This window comes from Pleurodeles waltl, chromosome 5 (genome assembly GCF_031143425.1).
Source record: "Pleurodeles waltl isolate 20211129_DDA chromosome 5, aPleWal1.hap1.20221129, whole genome shotgun sequence".
Lineage (NCBI taxonomy): Eukaryota > Metazoa > Chordata > Amphibia > Caudata > Salamandridae > Pleurodeles > Pleurodeles waltl.
The window spans coordinates 989,536,947-989,563,566 of NC_090444.1; the positions used below are offsets into that span (position 1 = coordinate 989,536,947).

The following is a 26,620-nucleotide window of genomic DNA, read 5'->3' on the forward strand; positions in this document are numbered from 1 at the left end:
GATTCCCTCCCTGCAGAATCATCCATCTTGTTTTGGAGGAGAGTAGCCAATGGGGATAAGAAGGTGCCCCCCTCCCCACAGGGAGTGGGGTACTGGAAGGGTGTAGCCACTGACCCCTGTAACACCCCTTAATTTAGTATTTAGGGGCACCCCTGATCCTTGTTCTTCAGATTTCTGGCGACCTCACGAAGGAGGAGGACTGAGGAACCGACCTCAGCAGTGAGGACTCCAGACAGAAGCTGACTTAGCCGCACCCACCGGCCTGTCAGCAGCTTCAAGAATCCTGCTACAAAAAAAGAAAAAAATCCTGTGGGACCAGCGACCTCTACAAACCCCCAGAAGATTGCCTGGCCAACAGAGGACTAAGGATTCCAGAGGACAGCGGCCCTGTCCACAAAAAAACATCCAAGAGGGACTCCAGAACCACCCCTGATCCGCGAGTCCTGCACATTCTGCACCCGATGCCCATGCCAGAGTCCAGGTGGCCCACCGGTCCAGAGAAGGTCCCCATGCGATTCCAGCCTAGAGTCCACCCTGGGTTGACCCCTCCTGGCTAACACAACCCTGCCTGCAGCCTAAATTGGGAGGATCCCCCTGACCGCGACGGGATCCAACGAAGACTCCAGAAGCCCAAAGGTACTGCTGCACCCTCAGCCCCCTGGCCTTGGGAAATCCGACCGACGGTCCAGCAACCTCCAGCGGGTGCCTCCAATACTTGTCTAGTCCTTTGTTTTCCACAACCCACCCCCTGTACCCTCCCAGCAACATCTTTGTGTTCGTGTGGTGTGATCTGTGCCCTCGATGCTCATCTAAACCCCCCAGGTCTGTGCCCTGAAACTGTGGTTAAATATCTGAAACCTGTTTCTTTCAGAGTGCCCCCAGTACTCATAGGATTCCATTGAATACCTGACCCCAACTTTGGCCTATGCACCCGGCCGGCTCTGAGTTGCTGCTGGTACTTTTTTGGGGTCAACTTGAATTTTGACTGGTGGACATCCTAACCCCCAGAGACTGGGATCGTAAGTCAAGTACTTACCTATAAACTGTGCTAACACTTTTCCTCCCCTAGGACTGCATAATGTTTCCTACTTTTGAAATTGAAAAGTGTTACTTGTAAACGTAATATAATATAACAATAAATAAAGTAACAAAATATATTTTTGCTATAAAAAATCATTGGCATTAAGTTAGTCATTGAGTGTGTGCCTCATTTCTTGACTGTGTGTGTACAACAAATGCTTTGCACTACCCTTTGATAAGCCTAACTGCACGACCACTCTACCACAAAAGAGAGCATTAGTATAATCTACTTTAGCCTCCGGGTAACCCCTGGACTCTGTGTACACTATATCTCATTTTGGTATAGTATGTACAAAGAGCTTTCTGCACTGACCTCAAAGTTTCGTCTTCTCCATGTCAGTCGACGTTGGGACTGGCTCCGCTCATACCTCCCCAGACTCCCCTCCTGTTGTTATTATTGCAGGTGATGGTGGAGGGGCGGTATCTGAGTCGGATCCTCCTAGAGAGGGTAGTTGGTTATCTAATCTGGCTGCTGCTAGTCGCTTGAATTCTTTTCCAGCCTCTCGCCTCCTTTCCCCTCTTGGACATGCTATGGAAGCAAGTTTCTCTTTGTGGACATGCTAAAGATGGTTGCTGAGGCGCTAGGTCTATCCCTTCCCTTATTGGAGTTGACTTCAGATCCCTTAATTACTATACTCCATTAATGCCAGACTGGGGTTGAGCCGGTACTTCCTTATAGTGAGTTGTCATATCATCTTGTTAGGTGTGTGGGCTAAGCCTGCTACAGGTTCGTCTGTTGACTGTGATATATCCCACAAACACCGTCCTGCCCATGATGATTCGCCTTATTTGATCAGACATCCTACTCCTCGGAGTTTAGTGGCACAGGCCACTTTAACTTTCCCTGATATAGAGTCCCTTCCCCATACTCCTCTCTGGTGGAGAGTCCAGGGCTCTAGATGTCTGTTGCAGGCTTATTTTTTCCTCCACAAATTTTGCTCTGCGTTCTGTTCACACATCTTGCGTTCTTGGACATTTCTCTCATTCATTATGGGACTCTTTAGCAAACAGTTTACCCTTGCTTCCAGATGATGTCAAGAACACTCTCACTCCTATAATTCAGGACGGGCGGAATGCAGCTAAATTAATCATTCGCTGCGGCATGGATTCCACTGACTGTGGGTGGAGCTGTGGCTTCTTCAGTTGTGCTCAGTCGCTGTGCCTGGTTTCTTACCTCAGGGTTCTCAGAGCCAATCCAGTCTGCGTTACTGGACATGCCATTTGATGGTGCCCATTTGTTTGGTGCACAGGCTGACTCTTCCTTGTTGTTTTCGAGACAGTAGGGGTGGAGCAACGAGTTAATTGTTTCTTTCTCTGTCCTTTGGCTCTTCGTCACTACTGTGCTGGTACTTGTTCTTCAGTGTTCCTCACGTCAGTCTTGCTTATGCAGGGCCATGAGGCTTTGTTATCCTGTTATGTTTTATTGGAATGTCAGTGGGCGTTCCTTCTTGCCAGGTGCAGAGTTTCCCTGGCTTGTCATTGCAATAATGCAGTCCTTTGACACCCTATGGACTTCAGGGCTCGGAAAATCTACTCGACCACTCAATATGGCGAATATTATTTTATGAAGTCGAGCTATTTTAAGATTCCCCTCGACCCTTCTGGCGAGTGAACAAAGAAGAGATGTTCTGTTCAGTCAGAAACTGAATTAGCAATTAAGATACCTTTAAATCTTATTCTTGTCACATTTGCTCTGGTTTTAGAGACAGAGGTCAAACATCAGTTTGTCTTTTTGCAACGCCAACTCTTTTGCTCGTGACTGCGGAGTTCCAGGATTTTGTAAGGTGAACTGTCTGACCTATGTGAAAAGAAAGGCTTTTGGTATTGGGTTTTTCCTAACACACATTTATATAACTAAGTCAACTTTACAGTCATTTCAAAATATATTTCAGTAGCTGTGAAAGACCATTTTCTGTACTTCTGTGTGATGAAAAAAAGTCAAAATACTTTACCTGGTGATGTGCAAATAAAAGTTTTCAGACACCCATTTTTAACAGATTATTGGTAATATACAATATAGTTTTTATCATTAAAGCTGCAAGTTATTGGGAAGGTTTTTGGACATTTCCTGGAAATTTACTGTCTGTAAATGACTGTGCGCTACTACATCATTCTTTTAGTAATATATTTATTTAAAGTGAGTGTTTAAACATAAACTGAGATGCACTCCTGCCCTGATGACAAAGCTATTAGTAAACGTAGACGCACGTCATGCATGGATCATGTGTACCCTATATGTGGGCTAGATTTATTATACATGGAGTAAACATTTAGTGTATTTATTCAAATAAGAGGAAGATTTCTTTTTTTTTTTTTTTTTTACAGCAAAAAAGCTGAACTCACATATTTGAAGGTGCACTCATATGTGAGAATGAAGAAAAAGGCGACTGTAAAATACAATATTTGCCTAGGATCACACAAATTGAGACCCGTTTCTGGGTCAAGTACATTACAGTTAGGTCGAGTAGCTTATTTTAGCTACCCGACCTGCAGGGCTAGTAAAAATTTTATGATTTTTCGAGGCCTGGACTTTTTCTTACCTGATGTTTAAGGTTTTTTTCTTTATCATCATTACTAGATGTAAAGTAACAACTTCTGCTTCAAGGTTTGTCAATGATTGCTCAAGGTATTATCATTTAGAGTACACTTGATGTAAGTTGATATTTGTTTGCTTCACTTTGAAGATAAGTTGTTACCTGTCTGGTATATATCATACTCTTAAGTGGAATATTTACATCCTATGGTAGTATGCCAAAGAGCACGTATACCTGGTTTCACTTTTAATGATGGGGGGTGCGGTGGTCCTATTTCTCCCAATGTACACATTTTTTTTTTTTTTTTTTTTTTTTTTACTTTTGCATTTATACTATTCTACAAGTATCCATTATAGAGAACTGGGGATATTACCAGCTCTTTTGGGTTTCTTAACTCTGAGAGTAATGGTTAGTACATCCCCTTGTACTGTCAAATAGATTAGCTGTTGTGCTTCACTTTTTGACTGGTACATCTATCCCTTCATCTGGATTTTCAGACCCTCCTTGCTGTTGTCTTATAGGGTTCTTATTAAATACTCATTGTAGTTTACGTATTCTTTTCTTTTTGGTGTAGACTTTTCTATAGTGTTGACATTTTCTTTCACATTCTTATTTCTTTTTGTGACTTTGGTCAGTTCTTAATACATCTTCATAAGGATGTATCTCTTTGTCAAATTTGTTTAATCTATTGTGTAGACGCCTTGTTTTGAACTCTTAGGAGTTCTCTTACATTTTTTGCACTTGTGTGCTAGATTTCCTTCGTTTTGGAGGGATTGTGCCCCTTTTTCAGGGGTACTTTTTCTTCTCTTTGAGGATTTTATATCTGTCAAATTTGAAAAGGTCTTTTATTTATACCTCCTGAAGGTACAAATGCTTTAATTTCCCATAACTCTATTGTTGTAGTTGTGTTCATACGTGGATGTGTGTTGTTATGGGGTGTATTCATTGAATTCTGACTGATTAATTTTTTAAGAATCTAGTCTGTTTAATAGTTTTCATCGTTGAGGCCTTTTCTACTACATCTTTGCTCCTATAACGACCTCTGTTTTCACTTCTGTACCAAGGCCCTTTAAAAAAATAAATAATAATAAATAAATAAAAATTAAAAAACAGTTAAATCACATTGTGATGAACATATATACACATCTGTGGGTGTTACATATATACACATCTGTGGGTGTTACATATATATGTCTGTGTGTGTATGTGTACATGTTTATATAGATATACATATATGCTTGGTGCTACAGAGTCATTAGTTCTTCCCTCCTATGACAGTAGATGTGTATTTTACGCATTTTGATTTTGTTTTTATTATATTTGGTACCTTTCATGGTGGTTAAGTATTTCATATGCCAATGATTAGTCGCCTTGTCTTTGTTGGGGGCAACTGTCTGTGCTCTCTGCAAGAGATACTCTATTATGTTTGCCTTTGGTTGTAAATCTGATGGGAATATACTTTTCCATGATGAGGTTCTGCTTCATGGCCAGTTACACTGCTCTGTATTCCAATAGCTTGGAACATGCAATTATAGTCTACGTCTATTAATGGATAGATGTATATCCACTAGCTCATTTGCTGCTACTATCATGAGGAGTCACCTCTATCCTAATGTTTGAGGTGACAGACCCTCGCACTCAGAGTTGAGGGTTCTCCTCCTGGTGTGTCCGTGATGATTTCCCATCTTAATTTCTTTCGATCACAGGTAGTCTTTCTTATTCATTTTGTTTGTCTTTATGATCTCAGTGCTGCAGTCTTTTCCACAGTCTTGCCGAACTGTTTGTACATTACTTTCACTCCTTAAAACAAGCAAATAGCCTTTGCTTAGGTACTGCTGTTCCCCTTCTACAATGATTGCTCAGGTTTTCTTAGCCTTCTTCATTCCATCTTTTTTTATGCTTCTTGACTCCTAATCATTGGTTCCTCTGTGGAGTCCTAAGTAGTGCAATATGTTAAGGCTCACATACCTTTTTCTGTATGCCGGTCTTTTCACATTTTTCTATACCCCTTCTGTTCTCAGTACATAATTGTCAGGGTATAGAACATCATTTTAATTGTGCAGTCATATGTGTTTTTTTTTTTATTTTTATTTTTGTTTACCCATGCTGTTACTGTTTTTATACCCCTTTTCTAATAGTTGTCTGTTCACCAATTATTTTTCCTAATGAGGATGTTCCTCCTCATCTGTATTTTTATTTCGAGTTCTTTGTCTTTTTCTCCAGTACTAAATCAGCTATCCTTCTGGATAAAAGTCTTTCACTCTGGTTAAGTCTTTTATGACACACGATTGACATGCTAACGTGGATGAGTTTATTCTTGCTATCACATGGTTGAGCTTCTTCCTATGCTCTCCTGTTTTATGGTGTTATTCCACTGTGCTTATTCCACAGGTTGAGATGTAGAATACATTCTTATTCGCCCTCATTTTTCTTCTTCTCAGGTCTTCCTCTTGTTTTCGACTGGTTTAGTAACACTTAGACTTTGAGGGTCTCAGTTCACAGCCCATCCTCCAGGGTTTTTATGCTTTGGTATCTGATTCTATGTTACGGAATCTGTGGCTATATGTCTCTATCAGATGAACAAGTTACTTATCTTTGGTCACGATGTATCTGGTAGAAACAGGATCTAGTCGCAGATTCCTTAATGATCCTCCCTGCTTTGCAAACTGAGTTCCTCTGTGGTCTCCATAGATTTCGTATTGGAAATCTATACCTAGTTTTAGGACTTGGGTGATAATTGACACAAATGTGCCTTTTATTTGATGCACACTGTTTCCATTGCCAGTTTCTATTGTGGCTCCAGGTTTTGAGCGCAGAAAATAGTAATGGAAAAAACTGACTTCAGTGTGTCGGACTATATTGGACTCCATTGAAGTAACATCCACAGGACGATGTCATTACAGAGTCAACCAATGCTTTCTGCTGAAGCCCAGACATGCTAGGGGAGAGAAGTTTCCAGATCCAGGCTGGCACTTGGGCATGAATCTGCAGATACATCCTGTCTCTACCAGATACATTGTTACCAAAGATAAGTAACTTGTTCTTCAGTACCACAGTTTAGATATTTGGAGTTTTGGGTTTGTGGTTGGTTTGTTTTGGTCACACTATTCTGAAGGCACAATGTATGACATTATAGAGTACTGTCAATCCGGTTGTGTTGATTTGACAAGGGTTCTAGGGGCCCCAGACCAAGTAATTTACAAAGGTCCACTATTCTTTGATGGTGCTTTTGCTGATGTTTTTTTTTAGGAGTTTGGGTTGCTTGTGAGTGGTGTGGTTTAAATGTGGATGGGGATGGGTAGAAATGTTCATTTGGTATTGTAGGAATTGTTAATATGAGATCATAGTTTTTTAAGCTGGGATTGTTACAGAACGTCAAAGTGTCCTGGATAAGGGAGGCTATAGGGATGTGCGCAGAGAAAGTGTGCACTGAAATCTGTTAATGCAAAGCCAAGTGGAAGTGGGGGTGGTACAGTAAGATGAAAGGGGTGGTTTTGTTATTAAATGTGCTGTTAAGTGGGTTTGGAGGTCCCTGGGGCAGATATTGGGTCTGTTAGATCATTGTGCTAATGTGTCCACTCCAGGAATATCTGCTCGAACTGGTGGTCATAGGTTTAAATCCCTGTCTACACTCATTCGATGTTCCAGGGTCACTAAAATGAAATCCCCACAGTTAGGTAACAATAAACAATTGTTAATCAACACCATATTGGAATTTGAACATTAGAAGTGCAAATTGTATCCTAAATTATGAAAGTAACAGGGTGGTTGTGCAACATGATGAGGGCTTGTGGCTAAGTATTATTCCTCTATGTTGGACCAATTCAGTAATCTCTGCATGTGTTACAGCTTGATGGTAGGTGGGCCTTCTTTAGGAAGTGGGATGCTTGACTGACTTACAACTGGATTAGAAAGAGTTGGGGATGTTCTTTATAAGCAAAGACTCCTGATAAGTGTACAGCTATGTTTGAGGTAGAAATTTAAATGGTGTAATTAGATTTGTGTTTCCTGAGTAGGTCATCTGATGATGGTGATGCTCTCTGTGTGTGCGACTTCAGATTTCCTTGAAGTATGGATCTAAGGAATATTGAATGGCACAGTACTGAAGTTAGCAATATGTAGCGTAGTTAGCCAAAAGAGTCATTGGTGTTAGTTTGCCTTTCACAGTATTTTTTTCCATTGGTGTTTACTGTAGAATGATCATTAGTTACAGTGACAGAGAAAATATAAGCCTCAGTTATGTATGTGGTTGTTCTAAGTTCTATTAAGATATAAAGTGAATTTGTTTTCTGTGTAGGGCATGTTTATGGGCGTGTGTGTTTTTGCTGCTTTATAAGAAATGTCCGGATTTAATTCTAATTAGTAATAATGTATTATACTGTTGTACTGTTTTAAGCTACAAAAATTTATTTTTTGTTGAGGGAGAGATGTTATGCTTGCTCTGCTACAATTGTGTTTTGCCTCTTCATTCTGTTACATGTTTCTCATTTATTTTTTAAGGAATTGGCGTTTGATCCTTATGAATCGTATGCACAAGAAGTGTTGCGTAGTGGCTTCCATGATCATTTTCTCAGTCATTTATCAAAGCCTGGAGCAGCTCTATACTTACAGGTACTATCACTTTTTTTATTTTAATGTTTAGGAATTATCAGATTTAAATGTTTCCTCGCAAACTACCTTGTACAACTGTTTGGTAACTTGCTTCATTAACTGTGGGAACCTAGTGAAGATTTTTCTCGGTTTGACCACTGTTAAATAAAAAGTGGAAAATATTTATTCTGATTTGGGCATGGAGGAGAGGGATTATGCCTTTCTTTCTTAATTGCATTCAATAACAGCTAACACAACTATCAGAAACCTACCTTTCTCATATGTCAATGCAAATGACAAAAACAGTAACAGACAGCATGTGACCCACAAATAGCCAATACGCCCAGCAGTGCATGTTGAAATACGTCGGCCTTTTCTCAGATACCTTCTTTCTGTCCATCAGCATAAAGTCCTGCATTATACTTGTAACATCTACCGCTGCTACTGCATTTGTTCCTTCTCTGAAACCTAAACATTTTACTAGAACTTTGTCAGTTAGGTAGCCAACACATTAGCCGGTTGACCTGGACTTTTCCATCAGCCTGCCCCGGTCACACCTAGAGCTCTGGTACTCTTATTCAGAGGGGTAGCGCTTGATACATCTTTGAGAGCCTACACCCCCACCCCCTCTTCAGAGGATCTTGGACATTCAAGAAATGATTCCAGTGTTTCAGAAGGGAGCTTGTGTTCCAGTTCTGATGATTCTTCACCTGCTGAGTCTACTGTCTTCCTGGTCACACAGGCTGGAACATGCAGGCTTTCCTTGGTGCTTCTGTCTGCGGTGTTCTGAAACAGATGGTCTGTCAGACACCATGGGAATCGCCCAGGATACTGCAACAGACTTTCCTTGGTGGTTGGTAGAGGAGAACCTAATGCAGGAATGTCCTTTTGCCACACACCAGCAGTGCCCACAGTAGTGATGCAAGCATTCAACTTGGGGTGGCATGTGCATTTGGAGGAGCTGAAGCTCAGGGCCTTCAATTTCCTACGAGAGCAGATTCAGAACATGAGCCTGCTCGTGTTACAGGAAATTCGTCTGGTCTTGAAAGCCCTCTTGTCCTCTTTTTTTTCCAGTTGATCAGTCCAGATCTTAACAGACAACATGACCCTGCTGTGGAATATCAGCAAACAGAAGTGTGTGCAGTCTCTTCTATTCTGCAGACAAACTATGAGCTTGGGCACAGTTGCATGGAATATGACTGGTCACCAATCATCTAGCAGGCTCTTTGAACCCTGGAGCTGACAGCCTGAGTCAGCATCATCTTGTTGATCACAAATAATGTCTTCACAGATCTTGTAAAATCTACTCGCCCACTCAGTATGGCCCTTTCTGGCGAGAGAAATGGAGCTAGCAAAGAGAAGGAGTTCTGTTTATCGAGTAAATGAATGAGCTGTAAGAATGCCTTTAATAATTTTTTTTATTGTTACATTTGCTGTACATTCAGTGACAGAGGTCAAGGGTTCGCTTATGTTTCTTTTACAAATAGCTGCTCATTTTATCCTGGAAATTGGTGTTAAATTTTCTTTCTCTGACTGCAATGTTGGAGGATTTTGTAAAGTTAACTTTCTGACAATCATGCTAGGATACAGGGAGTGTGAACTGAAAGGCTGTCTAATGTCAGTCTTTTTTTTTATTTTTATAACACAGCACTTAAATAGCTTGTAAATGAACTTTACAAACATTTCAAAATGTATCAGCAGTTAGGAAGCCGTATGTTCAATGGCATGTGTTGGATACGAATGCTGTGCATAAGCTCGCCATCTAGTTTTGGATTCGGAGTGGTACAACTTGTTGTTCTTCAAAGAAGCTTTTGGAGCCACTGTATTAAGTGGCTCCTACTCTCAGTAATACTGCGCATGGGCATCAAGTCCTTTGTTAGATTGTTTCTCTCCCCCGTCTGGTTCGGACGTGTGTCCCTCTCGCTCAGAGTTCTCGACTCAATACAATCCAAAATGGTCTTCTCTCCATCTTTCTATTACGGTCGGTATTGGTAGATAACATTTTCTTCCCTCACTTTGCCCTGGGTTCCAGCTTATAGCCGGAAATTATCCTCTGCCCTTTGGGGCAGGCGCAGCCCACTCAGGCCTTCTTCAGGCTTATCTCCTAAGCGTGGCACCTAACTATGCAGACCTGATGGAACGGACTCTATTTTGGTTTTGTCCTCAATTCCATTCCAAATTTTCACACCCCAACCACCACCAGGTGTGTAATTTGTCTTTCCCCCAACCACTAAGATCAGACCTGCGATGCATGTATTCCCTTCGATCTAAAAAGACACTCTGAGATCAACAAGCTTGTCTGATGGAAATGGTGTCTTGAAATCCTGATGACACACTGGACATCTTCGGTGACAAGCATGCACAGGAGGAGCTGGAGCAAGCCTTCTCCGTCAAAGACTCTGACTCGATGTTCAATCTGACATCGAAAGTCAACCGTTGGAGTTGGCGAAGACTGTGAGTGCAAAGACCCCTTCACAATCGGTCAAGAATACTTCTAAAGAGGTCACTGGTCCACCACTGCCTTCCGGTCATGGTCAGAGCCGGGAGCCAGCTTCGGATGCCCTGCCCTCTGGCTTGCCACCGGAAAAAGCAAAACACAAATCTTCAACATTGACCTCGTGTACCTCCACCTCAGTACGATCCAACCGAGTACACACGGTGCTTCGGTGCCGACCACTTCGGTACCGAAGAAGCTACTATCATCCTCTGGTTCGGCGTCGAAAATATCTCATAAACTTAAATCTTGGGAACCAAAAATTAAAAAAAAAGACCTCTGTTGATTCCGGACAGTCACCAACCACCCCTTCATCGGTGGAACCAATTTTGGTAGTTATGGACGCTTGACAGTGCCATCTTCAGATTCAAGTGGGAACAGGACATATTATAACATCACCTCCTCTCCTTTTAAAGAGGAAATTAACTTTTCAAGAGGCTCCTGACCCCTCTCTGTCTCCAAAAAATCCTACCAAGAACAAGCCTCCTTTTCTTTCTCAACCTTCTCCTCAATCCTCTCCACCTCCTTTTACAGATCCTTCTCCTCCACCAACATCTCCAGCTCCTTCAATCAATCAATCAATCAATCAGGAATTTGTAAAGCGCACTACTCGCCCGTGAGGGTCTCAAGGCGTTGAGGAGGGGAGGGGGAAGAAGGAGGCGGGGAGGTGCTGCTACTGCTCGGACAGCCAGGTCTTGAGAAGTTTCCTGAAGGTAAGGAGGTCTTTGGTCTGGGGCAGGTGGGTGGGTTTATAACTACAAAATAGGCAAACACTCCTCCCTTGCAACAACTGCTTCCAGGACCTCTCAAATTCATAGACAGGTGTATAGAGCATTTGAAATATTAGGTATTCCTTTTTTTCGTACCTTCCAAACTAGAGCTAATATATTCCTGATGCATTGACAGATAGAATTCAAGTAGAAGGTCCAAATGTTTGTATTTCTTTAATGAGGCGAAATCTTTCTCCCTTTGGACACTAAATAAGGCCTTCCGTAATACTTTTTCATGCTGCTAGGTTTATTTCAACCAGAGTCTGTCTGGTAAATAATGTGCTTTATTTACCTTGTTTAATCTGGTACACAGTGTGCTTTAATTACCTTGTTTAGTGATGAAGTGTTTAGTTGATATCTTTTGGAATAATATAAGAAGCAGGCATAGAGAACAGTTGTATTTTTTAGGGATTTTCATTTATTTCTTAATTTTCACCAGAAGACACAATGCAACAATATTATCAATGGTGAAGTAACCCAAATAAAAACCTGTTTGAGTTTGTGATATTAAGCAAAGTTTTGTGGCCCAGTGTCCCACAATGTTTAATAACAATTTTGCAGAAAGATTCCTTTCAATATCTAGGAAGGCAATTATTCGATAATTTCTCAGACCTTTCTGCGAGCCTTTTTTGTGCATGATATGAGCAACTGCTCCTTTCGATGGCATGGGAACTACCCCAGTGTAAGTTACATTTGAGAAAAGATGACCCAGTAGTGTACTCCAGACTGAAACATCAAGTTTGACCAAGTCAGTTGGAATATCATTTGGTCATGCAGCTTTTGACGGGCATACGCTTTTAGTTAAATTTGCCATCTTCTCCTGAGGTACTTTTAAAGTTGATGAGTGAATAGGTCTGCATCCTTGTGGGGTGGTGATGTATGATGTGTACACAGCCTTTGTGAGTAAATACCATTTGTCATTTGATATTTTACAAATCATTTGGACATTGCTATGTCCCTTTTTTTCTACCCAATTAATCTCCGAAACACCTTCTCATTATGAGTATTAATCGCATTCATCATCTTGGCCCAGACTTTTCTTCATTATTCCACTTTATTTCCGTTATTCTGTTCCTAAGTAAGATCTTAAAGTTCCTAATTTTAGAGCCCCATTCCTCGGAGTGAGTTGCTTCAGTGTGAGTCACAAACTCTTACAGTATATCCTATTTTCATTTGCTATTTCCAGAGCAAAAGACTCAATGGCATGTTATTTTGGTCACCTCCCACTTGGTGATTTTACCATGAAGTGATTCAGAAAACTCTGTTTATCGCCAGTTTTTAACTCAACCTTGATTGTGCATGTCACTAAATGGATCAAACTGCAAGATTAGCCAAAATAGGAGGAACCTACTTTTCTAATTAGCAGCTTTATCCTTAAGCTCCTCATTCCATATGATCCATAGAATCCATGTACCTAGCCTCAAGTGGTCTAGGCAAACTTATGCCCTCTCTTTAAATGCTAACTATCAGTTGGTGTTCAGCCAGGAAATCAATGCTCTTCACATTGACCTCCAAAATTGCAAACATAAAAGAATTCATGGTGCTGCCGCCAGCTATACCTTTCTCATACAGTTTAGACAGAAAATTGTGGACATGCACCCCAAGGAATCGAGCCCCCTCTCCTGACACTAAATGTTCCTCAAAGCTGATTTGTATTGCATAACTGGTAGAGAAGCCCAAACTTGCCTGATGAGGAACAAAGCCTTTTCTGTAGATCCTAAGGCTTGCAATGTTCAGTGGTAATTTTTACCATGCTGTCAAGCGTAGTGACTAGTGGATGGATGTTTCCCTCAGAATTTGTCACAGTTGAGGGACAGAAGGAGTGACAGATTGGGGAATGCCAGGAAGCTTCCAGAAGTATTGGAAACGTTGAAACATGCACCCTACTCTTTAGCTAGATTCTGAGAGGCTGTAAAGCTGCCATGTGTGCCAGCATCGACTGGATCTTCACTTTTGCATCCTGCGAGAAGCTGAACATTTCCATGTATATGAGAATTTTATATGAGAAGTGAGCTGTTTACAGGTGCTTTAAGGGCTGAAATGCAGTGGAAAGACCCCCTTATTGAGTAATGCATGGAGGCTTAAGATTGTTGCCAGCAGGTACGACAACGAGGAATCCCTCCTCAGCACCGTACGCAGCTCTGCCTTGGTGTTGCCCTTCTTCCTGCACAAAGATTCTCAGTTGTTGCATCACAATCTGTAATGAATCCCAGAAACTTTAAGTTCTGGGTGGGAATCCAAGCTGACATGTCTGAGTTAATCATGCACCCCAAACTCTGCAGAAGATCCACCAACATCCTCAACTCATGTAGCAGAAGTAGAGGAGTGAGATGTAACAGGGAGATTGACAATGTTCCCAATGTGTGCACACTTAATGTCTGTCAGAATGGTGAGCTGTAACAGCCAACTTCGTCTGCACTTGCTAGGAAAGATGTGTTGCGATGTGTCAAACAGTCTCACCCTTACCAGCAAGAGAAAGATGGACTGGATAGGGAAAGTGCCCTGCCTGCAAGAACCCCTGCCCTCCAAGGAGGATGACTGTTGCTAGTAAGCCCACCCTCTTACTTGATGGAATGCTAGCACTCCCTCAGTTGTGCTTCCAATTCACAGTAGATGTACAAGATGTCAAGTGGAACCCATGTTTAATAATCAGTTGAAAAAAAATGAAAAATGTGTTGGTCAAAAAATAAAAAAAAGCATTTGTCAAATAACTTTGAAAACGGATTCATTGTGTTGCTTTTTTCTCTTCAAGTATTGTTCCCTCAGAAAGCTTGAATAGGAACATCAGTTATGTTGAATTCTGGGTTTGCCATTAAGATGATTTTGTATGTACTGTTTTTGTCCTTTTTTTCAGTCTATAGGTGAAGGTTTTAAAGAAGCTGTTCAGTATGTTCTACCAAGACTACTATTGGCTCCTGTTTATTATTGTCTGCACTACTTTGACTTTTTAAAGGTAAGGAGAAGTGTACTTTGTTGTATGAACTGTTTCTTTAAAAACCTTCATTCAGTCCTCCAAGTTACTTATCTTCAGTGTTTCATTGGATTTTAGTCAAGAACAAAAATAACCAACTGCCTTTGGGTTTTTGACAAGGTGCTGAATTGTAGGCATAAACGTGGCATAAAAGCAGTAATTTACATTGACCTAAAAAAACTGCAACCTTGGATAAGAGAGCACAATAGCCAGCCAGGGCCTGGTTGCAAAGTACTCCATTAGCAGATGGTCAAAATCTTCGTAGAGCTCCAAATCCTGCATAGGTAAATCTGGGCGATTTGTGCCCTACTGCTAAGTAGAAACTTTTGAAGCAAATGAACCAAAACATTGGTGGAAATAAATGCATTTAATGTTGCAAAAATATATATTGATCTAATCAAAAATAAATGTATCTGCCACTTGTAAAACACTCAACACTGTCCCCATTGTAGATAAGTCCAATTTTCTCAAACAGCATGTATACCACACATGATAGCAACAAAGAATGATTTTGAAAATATTCTTTAAAATCATTGCTTTTCTAATGAAATCCCAGCTTGAAACATTGAAACAGCCCAGTTATGTTAGCAGTAAGTATAACTTAAATGTGCTGATTTGGGGAGACGCAAGTGGGTTGGAGAGGGAGTTATGATAAGCTATGGGAGTGAGAACTATGCTGACACCTGAATGGCCACCTTGTGTTGAGATTGGTTGAATGGATTTGATTTTTTTTTTTGGCACCCCTTAGTAAATATTGATTGAGCAAATTTGTATCAACTTCTTCTAACTATCCCAAGTTTGATTAGGTCATCGGCCATTTTATTTATTACCAGCGAATGGGTTAGATGCCCAGGCAGGCACTGCTTTGTTGTATTTGTCTGAGGCTCTGCAGGCCAACTGCATGGCCAATGTAAAATTTGTGGGGTTCGATTTCGGCTTCAAGTGTGATTCTTTATATAGCAGTGTCAGCAAAGCCACCAAAGCTGGCAAATAATAATGTGGCATTAAGGTTGATCTAACCATAGAATACATCTTTGGCAAAACAACGGAATAGGACCTCAAGGTCAGTAATCTGATGGTGGCTGAGCAGAGACGTAACACACAAATCTGGCAGTGGAAGTTCCAGTGGTATCGTAAACTAAACTAAACTTAGGTGTGGGTTAAACTCTAGGCAATGAGAAATCTTCACAATGCCAAGCTGCTGACCACTTGTACTTCTCCTTGAAGACTGCAAGTGGTTTGCAGCCTCAGACTTTCAACTGCCAGTTCCATGTGGGATGCCTCAAGTTGATTGACAAACCTTAGTGGACATTCTGCATACCATTACCAAAAGTTTCTGACTCCACTGGATGTTCCTTTGCAACCCTCACCCATTACATACCCTTTATAACTGTGCCCTTTTTCCATTCTGATGATGGCCCACAGTTCTGCACAACCAGAGTCCAAGTATTGACTGTTACCTTCTTCAATGTGCTTGAAATTCTTTCACAGCTTCTCGTACACCTTGGATACCCAGTTGGATCCTTATAGCATGATTGTCTCCCTTCAGTTCCCAGTGTAGTAGGGAAAAGGACACCCACACTGTTTTTTACTGTGGCTACCATAGCCTTCAGGGGTTGTGAACATCGTGGGACCCTTCAGGTCAGGCCTTGGTAATGTGTATTAAAAGAAGTTTTGTTTGCTCTCTCGTGCATGAGTTATCTGTACTGCTTAATATGTAGACATGTTCACAGCACAGTTGAAAGTTCAGACATTCACAACAACATTTCTGTAAAATTGTCTCTTTTCTGTCTGCCTTGCTGTGATTTTACAAATTATAGTTATCCACGGCATCTTGCTGGGAACAATTCTAATAGTAACACCTTATTATGGTCGCATATTATACTTAACATCTACTTAAATGTTTTTGGTGTTCAACACTCAGCAATTGGAACAGAAGAGTGAGGACAATGAGGACAAAGAATGCTTGAAACAAGCAATAACTGCCCTTCTAAACCTGCAAAGCAGTATGGAAAGGATTTGTTCTAAAAGCCTTGCAAAGCGAAGACTGAGGTAAAGAAAATCTTGGATTTTTAATAGTTTTAGTGTTCTGCTGTTTTATCTGCAAATGAAGCATAATCAATTCTTTCCTGAAGTAAGCAGCTATTTGTTTACCAAAATATATTTTCCTATTCAGTATTTTTTGAAACTGTTCATCAAATGTCACAGCTGAAGAAACTATTCTCCTGATGTACTTTTGAGACCTACCTTGCATTTTGCCATGTATGAATTATTTGCATCTCAAAATATGCAGTCAGAGAGTGTATTGGAATGACCTGACCAATGAATATTAAATAGGATGGTGGCTATTTGCACCCCACCCCATCACCCCCGTGATTGGCTACAAACACAGGGGTGATAACCTCAAAGAACAGCATGAAAAGAGCCATGGGATGTTCCTGCAAAACATGAGTCTGTGACACTAAATGACAAAAAGGTACTCTGAAGGGGAAAGATTCCCAATAATATTAGAAAATGGATGTAAATGAATTATTTAATACATGGATCTTAGTACAAAGTTATTTTCAATCCGTTTTCATGTATTTAAAAGTGTTATCACATTTATATATTTTATTGTTGCATAACAGAGATAGCGAAATAAAGAGTAAAGACACATTGGTCTTAGAAGTACCTTTAAGTCATTGAGTACTTATGACAGAAATTTTTAACTACATGCTCTTAATCGAAAGCTAATTGTACATTGTGAAGGCAAATTTCATAACCGAAAACCAAGAGATGATTTTGTTTTTCATTTGAATCCAGCCATTGTACTTGTCCTGTTTTGTCTTCAAGCGCCAAGATATCCTCTTAGGTTTGTTGATGCATTTTAGCCCCAGATAAATTCAGCCGAAGTCCTTAGGACACAATCAAGGAACTGAGAATAGAGACTGTACGAGAAATGGCTCATTTAAAAGACAACATTTTAATCGCACCAAAACTGAAGATATGTATAGTGCTTTAGGGAGTGCATATTGATTCCAACTGTTTCATGGATAAATCATGTTAGTAAATGATGCAACCAAAATTGAATCGCCAGGTAGTATAAAAGGCCGGAAAAAGACTGTAGTGTTGCCAGCGAACTCTAGTGTTGCCAGCAAAGTTGTCTAAAGACCCCCTAGACTGTGTAACTCGAGGTGACCATATCTCAAAAAATATGCCCTGAATTAAAGGGAACATACCTGCAGAGCCACAAGGTATAGTGAAACAAGCGAATTGGGAAGTAAGTCAAAGGCTGGAACCGTCTTTCAAAGAGTAGATATACTGTTAGGAAATGTCACTTTTTTTTGGTCACCCCCAGATTTCTTTGACTGATGCTTCCGGCTTTTCAACTCTGACAGTGCACTAAGGTCTGCTAACCAGACCTCCTTGCCAGTGCTCTGACTCCAATAGATAAATATAAATTGGCTTTACCCAGTTGGCATAGACTAGCTTACCTGCAGGTCCCTAGTATATGGAACCAAGCGTCAGTAAGTTAGAAAGTTACCCCAGGGACTGCACCGCTCCACTGGTTGTGCCACCCTGGGGATACAAGAGTAAAATGAGTCTCCAAATCCACCATTGGAGACCGGAAGGGCAGTTTAGAACTGCTAGCTCGACTTTTCCATTTAAAAGCCATGTCAAAGCCAAACCTCCCTCTACCGTATGTGTAAGTAATCTTAGGGTAGGTCTACCGAGCCCCAAGACAGAGGGTGCAGCATAGTTCATGGGTATGCGTGTTCTGACAGTAAAACCAAGCAACTAATGTTTTTACTGTGGAAAGGTTTGGCAGTCCTTTTGGCGAGTGCAGAGTTGGGTGCAGGCCCTTCAGCTGTTCTGCCTCCTGAACAGTGCAACCAATGCTGATATTCTGAGGTATCAAACAGCGTGTTACATAAGGCCCAACTTGGTTCTCAAGTCAAAATTAATGTAACAAGTTACAGTGTGCAACTTTTACAAAGTTTCCACCTTGTGGCCTTTGAATTGCCGTGCCCTTAACAGTTGCTCATGGAGTTGTAACCCGAGACAACTTTCTGCCCTCCTGAGGAAATGTGCTTCCAACACCCAGGAAAGGAGACAATAGGGGTATGCACTGGAGAATTTTGGTACCTCCCTCCTGCAGGAAGCCCCACGGGTGTTGGCCCAAAAGGGGAGTTTCAAAGCTGAAGCCACCTTTGATGAGAAAACAGGGAACACTTGGGAGAGGGGCAACCCAATTGTTTAGACAGACTAACTGGTTCCCGGGAAGGAGAGGGAAAACCTGTTGTCAAACTGGTTTTACCAGGGGCCTGTAGCCCCGTTGGTGGCCACACTTAAGGGTTGGGCTAGTGAGCTCTAGATGCTGAGAAATGATTTCTGCCTTCTTGGCAGTGGGCAAAATGGTACATCCTGGTAAACCCAGATGCCACACTCGCAGGACGTGGTCATCAGGAAGGTGGGGACCTACAAGCCCATTGGTTACTAACCGCTTCCCACTCTGAGGTCCATAAATACGGCATCACTGACACCCAAAACTCCAATCTCGTCTGGACTGAAGGACTGACCTAGTGCACCATGGAACTGGCAAAGAGTGGCTGCACCAATATGGACTGCACCTGCTAAACCTGGTGGTTAGCAAAGGAGAGGGACTGTGCCTGCAATGTCCTGCTTGAGGGGAAGTCGTCTCCAGAGCGCAGCCAAACCAAGACACTCCCGTGGTCATTAAACTGGCCTCCTGTTCACAGAAAAGGGACTCAACAGCTGAGATGCCTGCCAGGGCAAGTTGGTAGCCCAGAATCTTCAAGCCACCTCTAACTGCTGCTATGCAGCACCAGAGACCGCGACCCAATGTTCAAAGTAGGTGCTCACTGAGCTGGGTAGAGTTGTCGAAGTGCAGCTTTGTCCCTGAGAGGCAGAGTTATCACCCAGGGAAGGATTTGGCTGTGATTGTGATACTGGGTGACTGGTATCCCAGTGGCAACTGGACTTCTACCACCACAAGAGGACTTCGAGGGATGTTGACCCTGTGACCAGGACCGCATCACCTCCTTCATGGACCAAGGATTAGCCACAGGAAGACCCCATTAGACCACATTGCATCGCCAGAATCCTTAGGCATCTTCAGCATCCTTCATCTCTTGCATCAGGACCGTTTCCATAGGACTCCTTTGCAAAGGAGATAAAAGTCCTAGATACTGCTTCTACTAACTGAGGACTTTGACAGTACCCTTGACTGTCCTACTGGAGTTCGTCGCCTAAAGAAACTCTAAGTGAGTGCATCACAACTAACCCACCTTTTTGTTGAATTTTCCAGTTTGTTTGTGGTTAAGTGAAATGCTTTGAATTACCATACCTTGTAAAGTCTATATCTCTGGAATCCTCCTGAGGATCTCGTTCATTGTGGTGTCTAGAAATACATACAAATAGTCTATTTTTATTAATAAGTGTCGGATTTCTTTAGTCTCTTGTTGATTTCATCTTCATTTGTTTTGTTGCTGTTTAAATGCTTTACACTTGTTGCATTGCTGCACCTGTATGAAGAAGTGCCTTGTGGAACAAAACTAGTGTGTTAAAAGAAAATTATCTTCCTCATTGGGTGCCAGTGGAGGGCATGTAGGTACAAGGGCACATTCATTCTCGGAGATAGGCTAAAGAGAATGCGGGCTGCCTTGTTCTGGACCACCTGAAGTTTGTTAAGCAGGTAGTCCCAGATATATGGCATTTCCATAGTCCAGTCTCAAGGTTATAAATGCCTGGACGACTGCCTTCTTGCAGAAAAGAAAATGCAGGAACTTTTTTAGTATACTCAGTAGTGCAAAACATGTGCCTGCCAAAGACTTGATTTGTGGATGGAAGCATAGGCAGTTCTCGAATGAATGTGCATATATGTGTATGCACAAATGTGTATCTATCTAAAACGTGCAGGTATCCTTGTGAAAAAATCCCCTTTCTGATATCCAACCTTATACGAGGCCCTCTCTAGTGATTTATTTTTCTTGTCCCAAATGTCTTTACTGGGATCTCCAGGGAGGTTCCGATAATGTGCCATACAAATAAGTTGTCTAATAACCTCATTGTTTTATTATGTTTTCACAACAACTATTCTGCCTCTTTATCTGCTGGTTTTGTGATGGACTCATTGTTTGCTAACGTATTGGTGATCTCAAATTCATCATTGTTAAATGTTAATTAACGCGAGGCTTGTTGTCATTTTCTCCCAATCTTTTAAGATTGTTTTCTCAGAAATAATTATTTCTGGAGGCATGGAGGCTGTGCTCGGTTCAGTTCCAAGTCCTGTAGTGTCAGTCTCATGGGCATCTGTATGTTACAAAAAAAAAAAAAAAATCTTATTTTTCTCACAAATTGGAGAATTTCACTCCTGGTTTTGATGGAGTCCCCAGATTTAGTGGGGCGAAACATAACCCTTTATTTAGTAAAGATTCCTGTCCTTCCGGGAGTATATGAGCGAAAGGTTGCATATCTGAATCAGTTGTGTTATTATGTCTGATAAATTTACCTTTCACCCCATCTGTTTCCTCTATGACATGTTCCTAAAAAGGTTGTGGATGATCGAATCTGTCTCTATCATCTTCTTACTCAGAAGAGAATGTAATGAAATGTTTTCTTGATCCTCTCAAATATTGCCTGTTTACCACGGAGGTATTGGCAGATTTGAAAAAGTTGCCTTAAGGTAAGGATATGTATTTTCGATGTTGTACTTTTTATTTATTTTTCTAGTTTTGTGTTCTTTTGTTTGAGGGTAAAAGATTTGAATTCTTCAGGTGGTTTATTGACTGTCAGTTAAAATCTTGGCAACTCTATTTGTGCCATAAAGATTTTTTTTGTTATACTCTGTTTCTTTAAGCTTTGATTCACTCCATTTGAGAGCTGTTCAGGACTATCCAATCACAGGAAAATGTTGTTGCGATTCCATTACCCATGTTAAATACTCCTTGTCCCCAAGAGATGTTATTTTTCACTTGAATCTGATTTTTCTTTAATCTTTTTCAGTCTCTGTATTCCACCCACCTTCGTAGAAATTTATATTGATTTTTTTTTCATCTCAATAAAGAAGGGTTGTCCAAAGGTTTGCTCATTTGTTTCTGTGTAGCAAACCATCCAAGATTCGGACGTGTCAGAAATGAGAATAAGAATACTGGATGATATCCTAATAAATGTTTACTGGTGGAATCTATATGATATATATATCGAATGTTCAGTGGGATAAATGCTCCTGAAGCCATACATTTGAAATATATAATCAAAAGACACATGGGGTGTTCCGTGTAACACATGGGACAATACAGGGAAAAACGGTCAAAAGGTATTTTCAAAGGGAAAGGTTCACAATAACATTAGAAAAATTTATTGTACGTCAGGACGTGGGGCTCCAATTATGTTTCTTCCTTCATTTATTTTGCCTGTTAATAAAAATATCTTAAACAGAATAAAAGGGTCCTTACAAAGTAAATCTGTCCACAAATTGCAAGATTCTGCTTCCATGAAAACAACCCATAAGGGAAAGCACCTTCTCTTTCTTCGTGTCTCAGTAGCCATGGTAGTGCTTTCCCTTGTGTGTGTTTTTCTTTTTTTTCTTTGTTTGCAAAGTATTGTAACATGAATTTTAATATGACTGTCGCTTGGTCGTGTGACTTAAACATTGTCTAGTGCTTGGTTATTTAGTTTTGTTCTTGCTTTGCATTTGCAGTGGTTGTTTCCATCTTCCCTTCAGTTGTGCGGATGCTGCAGGAGGCTTCATACAGAGGGACAAAACACCAAGCTCAGTTGAGCCTTTCTGACAAACCTATTGGAGACCGCATTCTGCCACCAAATAATCTGATTTGGAAGGCCCTGCTCTTCTTGTGCCCAGAGCGCAGTGCGCACACACCTTTGTGGGGTGGTTCCAAGCTGGTTTACTAGGACCAGGGTCCCAATAAGCACAGTGTGTCATGAACCAGCAGGGTGCACTTCCAGGTGCGATGAGAAGTGTGTCTCTGGTCTCCTGATGAGATGCACAAGCACAGAGGATCGGCAGCACCTACAGGCACAAAGCCCAGAGTCTTTTTCTTTCCCCAAATAGTTTTCGCTCCATTGTGATATTAATACTGTGGAATGTTGTCAGGTAGAGGCAGGCTTTCCCCTATTGTTTATAGCCCAAGGTACTCAGAAGGAACAGTGGGCAGTAAGGTCTACCTATCAAATTGGGGCCTGTAAATCTAAAGGCGATTGATGGCTTAGAGTCCCGTACGGGGACATTCAGTGCAGGGATACCGGCCAAGGCTCCAATAGAGGCTACCATCTGCTTGACATTATACCACACCTGAACATTGCTGCAGGTGCAAGGAACGTAGACAGGTGGAGGAAGTGATGGAAGTCCACTTGACGAGAAGTTAATTGATGCCATAGATTTTTCTCTCCAAAATGTGGTCTCAGCTGACTTGGAACCCCTGAATCTGCAGCACCTGAAGCTAGCACTCTAGTTCTTGATGAACCTTCCTTGTTTGGGAAAAAAGTGGTGGCCCTTATGACCCTTCAGTCCTCAGGGTGTTAAGAATGGTGCCGGGAAGGCTGTGGCCAAGACATTAGCCACTTCACACCCTTCTGACACCTTTGAGAGCCACCCAGAAGTGGCAAATTTCCAACTTGGGACACTCTAGAGGCAACCTCCAGCATGGAAATATGCCTGTAGAGGATAACCTCCCCTCCCTCCCTTCAGGACGCTGACTGGGAGGTATTGGATTGTCAGGACTGTGATGAGTCTGGCGATGAGCCGGGTCCCTACATACCATGAAGACTGGAAGGAGGTCCCAAATGACACAGCCATTTTTCACCACCCAAGTAACTGGCAGTGAAGCTTTCTGAGGAGCAAACAGGGCACCTGAAGGTACCATAGATAAGCTATTTCCCTTCTTCCGAGTCAAGGGTTGGATGGGATGTTGTCGCTGTTCATGCACAATTGCAGAAAGCCTGGGTACTACAGATGGTGACAGGTTTCAAAATAGAGCTCTATGGAACTCTAAGCAAGACACAGAGGTCTATTCTATTAGTCTCATCCCAATCACGCATGACTCTGAGATCAGGAAATGCAAGGATCGGTTTGCAGGCCAATATTCCATCTACGACGATTTTCGAACCATTTATTCCTGGTGAAAAAGAAGGACAAGGCCCACCATCCATGGATCAACTGTAGGATGAAGAGTTTACTGCCTTTTAAAATGGAGGAAATGCATCTCTCCAGAGACCTTATACTTCCAAACAACTGGATGGTAATGCTAGACCTTGAAGGAAGCTTACCTGACATCCCTGACTTTTGCACCTTCAGTTCCTGTGGAGGCAGCAGGCGTAAAAGTTCACATTCCTCTCTTTCGGTCTCTCCTCCACACTTAGTGCTTCTCCAAGGTGCTACGACCGGCCATGGAACTCTTACGGAGGTCTCAAAGCATGGTTTCCAGTTCTTCTGGAACTTACAGTGGATTATCCAATCCTGCTTTCTCAGAGTCTGAATATTCTAAAGGATGTTCTTGGCAACTCGTACCTACTGGTCAGGGATGAAATCCTTGGCGTAATGGTCAGGAGGATTGCCAGAGATGTTTGAGCACCAGATGCCTTTCGAAACATCCTTCTAACTTCATCCGGAAAGGTTGGCCAGACTCTAAAGGTAAGAATTATAGCTCTGCTTGGTGCAGATGGCCCCTTTGGTGTATGGGATGGAATCTGGATCTAGAGGGGAGAGGTGTAGTCCATATTTTGTATTTTCAGTCAGAATTACCAGACAGGAGCTTGACATATAGCACCTACAACGCATGTAGGCTAGCCATTTCGGCAGGACATCTCCCCTTTAAAGGAGTTTCAATAGAGGAAGACACAGTGGTAAGCAGACTGTTAAGGGGTGGTGCGTATGTCTGTCCCACCTGAACCTTAGTATTCACGCCTTTTGGATATAAACCTGGTTCTGAGTCTACTGGAAACATGGCAAGATAATCATTTCCTTTCAGTGAAGGAACTGTTACGTGAGTTGGCAAGTTGCTATCTCTTACCTCATGTAAAAGGGTGTCAGATGTAAGAACTCCGAATGTCTCGGCTAGAATGTTCAGGTCAAAAGGTTTTTCTTTTACGGTGTCCAGGAACACTAGAGTGGTTCATTACTCTATTTCTCCTGGCAATCCTAGGTTCTGTTGGTGATGTGCATTAAGATGTATGAAGACGTCACGGAAGAACTGTGGCTGCAAGCAAGAAGCGGTACAAACAATCTCTTCACCCACCATTGCGAGTTGTGTTTGGCTTATTCAGGAATCAGTCTTTAACAGTACAGTTTTTGGAGCACACTCAGAGGGGCTATGCCTTCCAAGGCTTTGGTGCTGAGTGGTCACCTGGATTATATCCTGAATCTGGCAGACTGGTCATCTGATTCAACCTTCAAGAAGTTAAACTAGTGATGGAGATGGCATTATTGGTTGTTAGTAAGCTTTAAATTTGCATAATCAAAGCCTTGAGTCCTGACATAGACTGTAACATTTTCTAACTAGCGTGAAATAAAGTTTGAGTTCAATTAAAGACACAAAGGTAAGGAGTATCCTACCTGTCCTACCTGACATGTAGACTAACTGTAGAAATTTCGCTTTTGATGTGGTTCTACATTATTGTCTTTCTTTGACCCAGAGTGATATTATGTTCTAGTGATTTCTGGGAAGGGTGCAATAATTTCCAATCACCACTTAGGGTGCTCCAGGAAATGTCATCATTGAGATCATGGTAACCTGGTTGATAAATGTTAATATTTGTGTACCCCGGACCTGAACCATGTGATGAACATTTCTTCAAGATATGAGGATAGCCTCGCTTATACTGTAGATTTATTTCTAGGATCAGAGCAAGGACTGGAGTATCAATTACAAGGAAGCCATTGTTTAAATTTACGCTTGAAGAAAGATAAAGTGTTTTCCCTTGTGTGCTGTTTTCATGGGACCAGTGATTTGCGATTGGTGGACAGTTTGACTTTTGAGAGGACACATAGCAGATGTAGTCCCACTGTTCCACTTTTGAAAATACTTTTGTTAACAGGCTTCTGAGCAAAATAAATGAAGAAAGAAATGTATAATCACCACCTCTGTGTCCTTAATAGGATTAAAACATTTCTTCATGTTAGCTTGGAAACTTTACATAGCAAATCAATTACCAATACATGAAGGAATAACATGCTTGAGTATGTTGTCTGAGTGTGAATTTTCTTTAAAAAAAAAAAAAACACAGAAGACAAAGAGGCCTTTGGCAAAAAAAGGAACAGTTGGTTTAATTAAACACCACGACTGGGAGAACATTTACAGTAACAGGGTCTGTCTCAAAGTACAATTGATCTGAGCAGAACAATGTTTTATACATTTCTCTGGGCACCATGAAGCAATTTCAGCATTCCTTTTTAGGTAAAGAATGTGGGTCGTTGTCTTGAACTTGCAAATATGGTACCTGCAGGTGGGCCTCGACCTTGTGTGGATACATGAGGGCCACTGGGTAACGTGCCCAGATGTCCAGCATGAGGGGAGCGTGGTCACTGCGTGTTACTGTGTGTCATATTCGGAGTGGCTGTGTATTCATGTAGCCTCTTACTTAATTGTGTTTTGGGAATGCGCGCACACCCCTCTGGCTAAGTGTGATTCATTGGGCCAATCTCCTGGGACCATTTTGATGTCGCTGCGACTAGCTGTGGGATTGATCTGAGTTTCCTGTTTGCGCATTTGTCTGTCGGCAACGTGCCACCCCACCTGTGACCTGTCAGTCAGTAACCTCAGACCTAGGTCTCAGAGTCTGCCTGACCACGTATTTCTGAGTTCTCAGTCAGGGTTGATGGAGTGTTAATGGTGGGTGAATTGGACAATAGTGATGTGATTTCATTTTTGTACATAAATGTACCATTGTCCACATCAACATCGACTGTTGCAATATTAACAAGTACTTAGGTCAGAATTCAAGCAAGTCTTTCCAATTAGAGCCAGTTTTCCATTTAGAATTGTATGTAATCACTTCTGAAGAATTATATTGAGCCTCCTTCCACACTGGTGCCTTATAAATCTGATGTAAGGTGTCTGGGGGAGAGGTTTTCAGTACACTTATCTTATTGGTTTAAGTCTGGGTCTTTTCTAATGTGGTGTATGATCTAACACTGCTTGGTTTTGGTCTACTGTTTATAAAT

The 26,620-nt window shown here is 41.6% G+C and overlaps 1 protein-coding gene across 1 annotated transcript in view; it reads left to right on the forward strand.

Annotated features, from left to right (window-relative positions):
* The window catches only part of SOS1 (SOS Ras/Rac guanine nucleotide exchange factor 1), a 453,501-nt gene that overhangs the window by 124,652 nt on the left and 302,229 nt on the right, over window positions 1-26,620 (forward strand). The window contains exons 7-9 of the mRNA XM_069235148.1: window positions 8,115-8,225; window positions 14,323-14,421; window positions 16,364-16,491. Of these exons, the coding sequence (XP_069091249.1) occupies window positions 8,115-8,225; window positions 14,323-14,421; window positions 16,364-16,491 (338 nt within the window). The remainder of the gene's footprint in view (window positions 1-8,114; window positions 8,226-14,322; window positions 14,422-16,363; window positions 16,492-26,620) is intronic.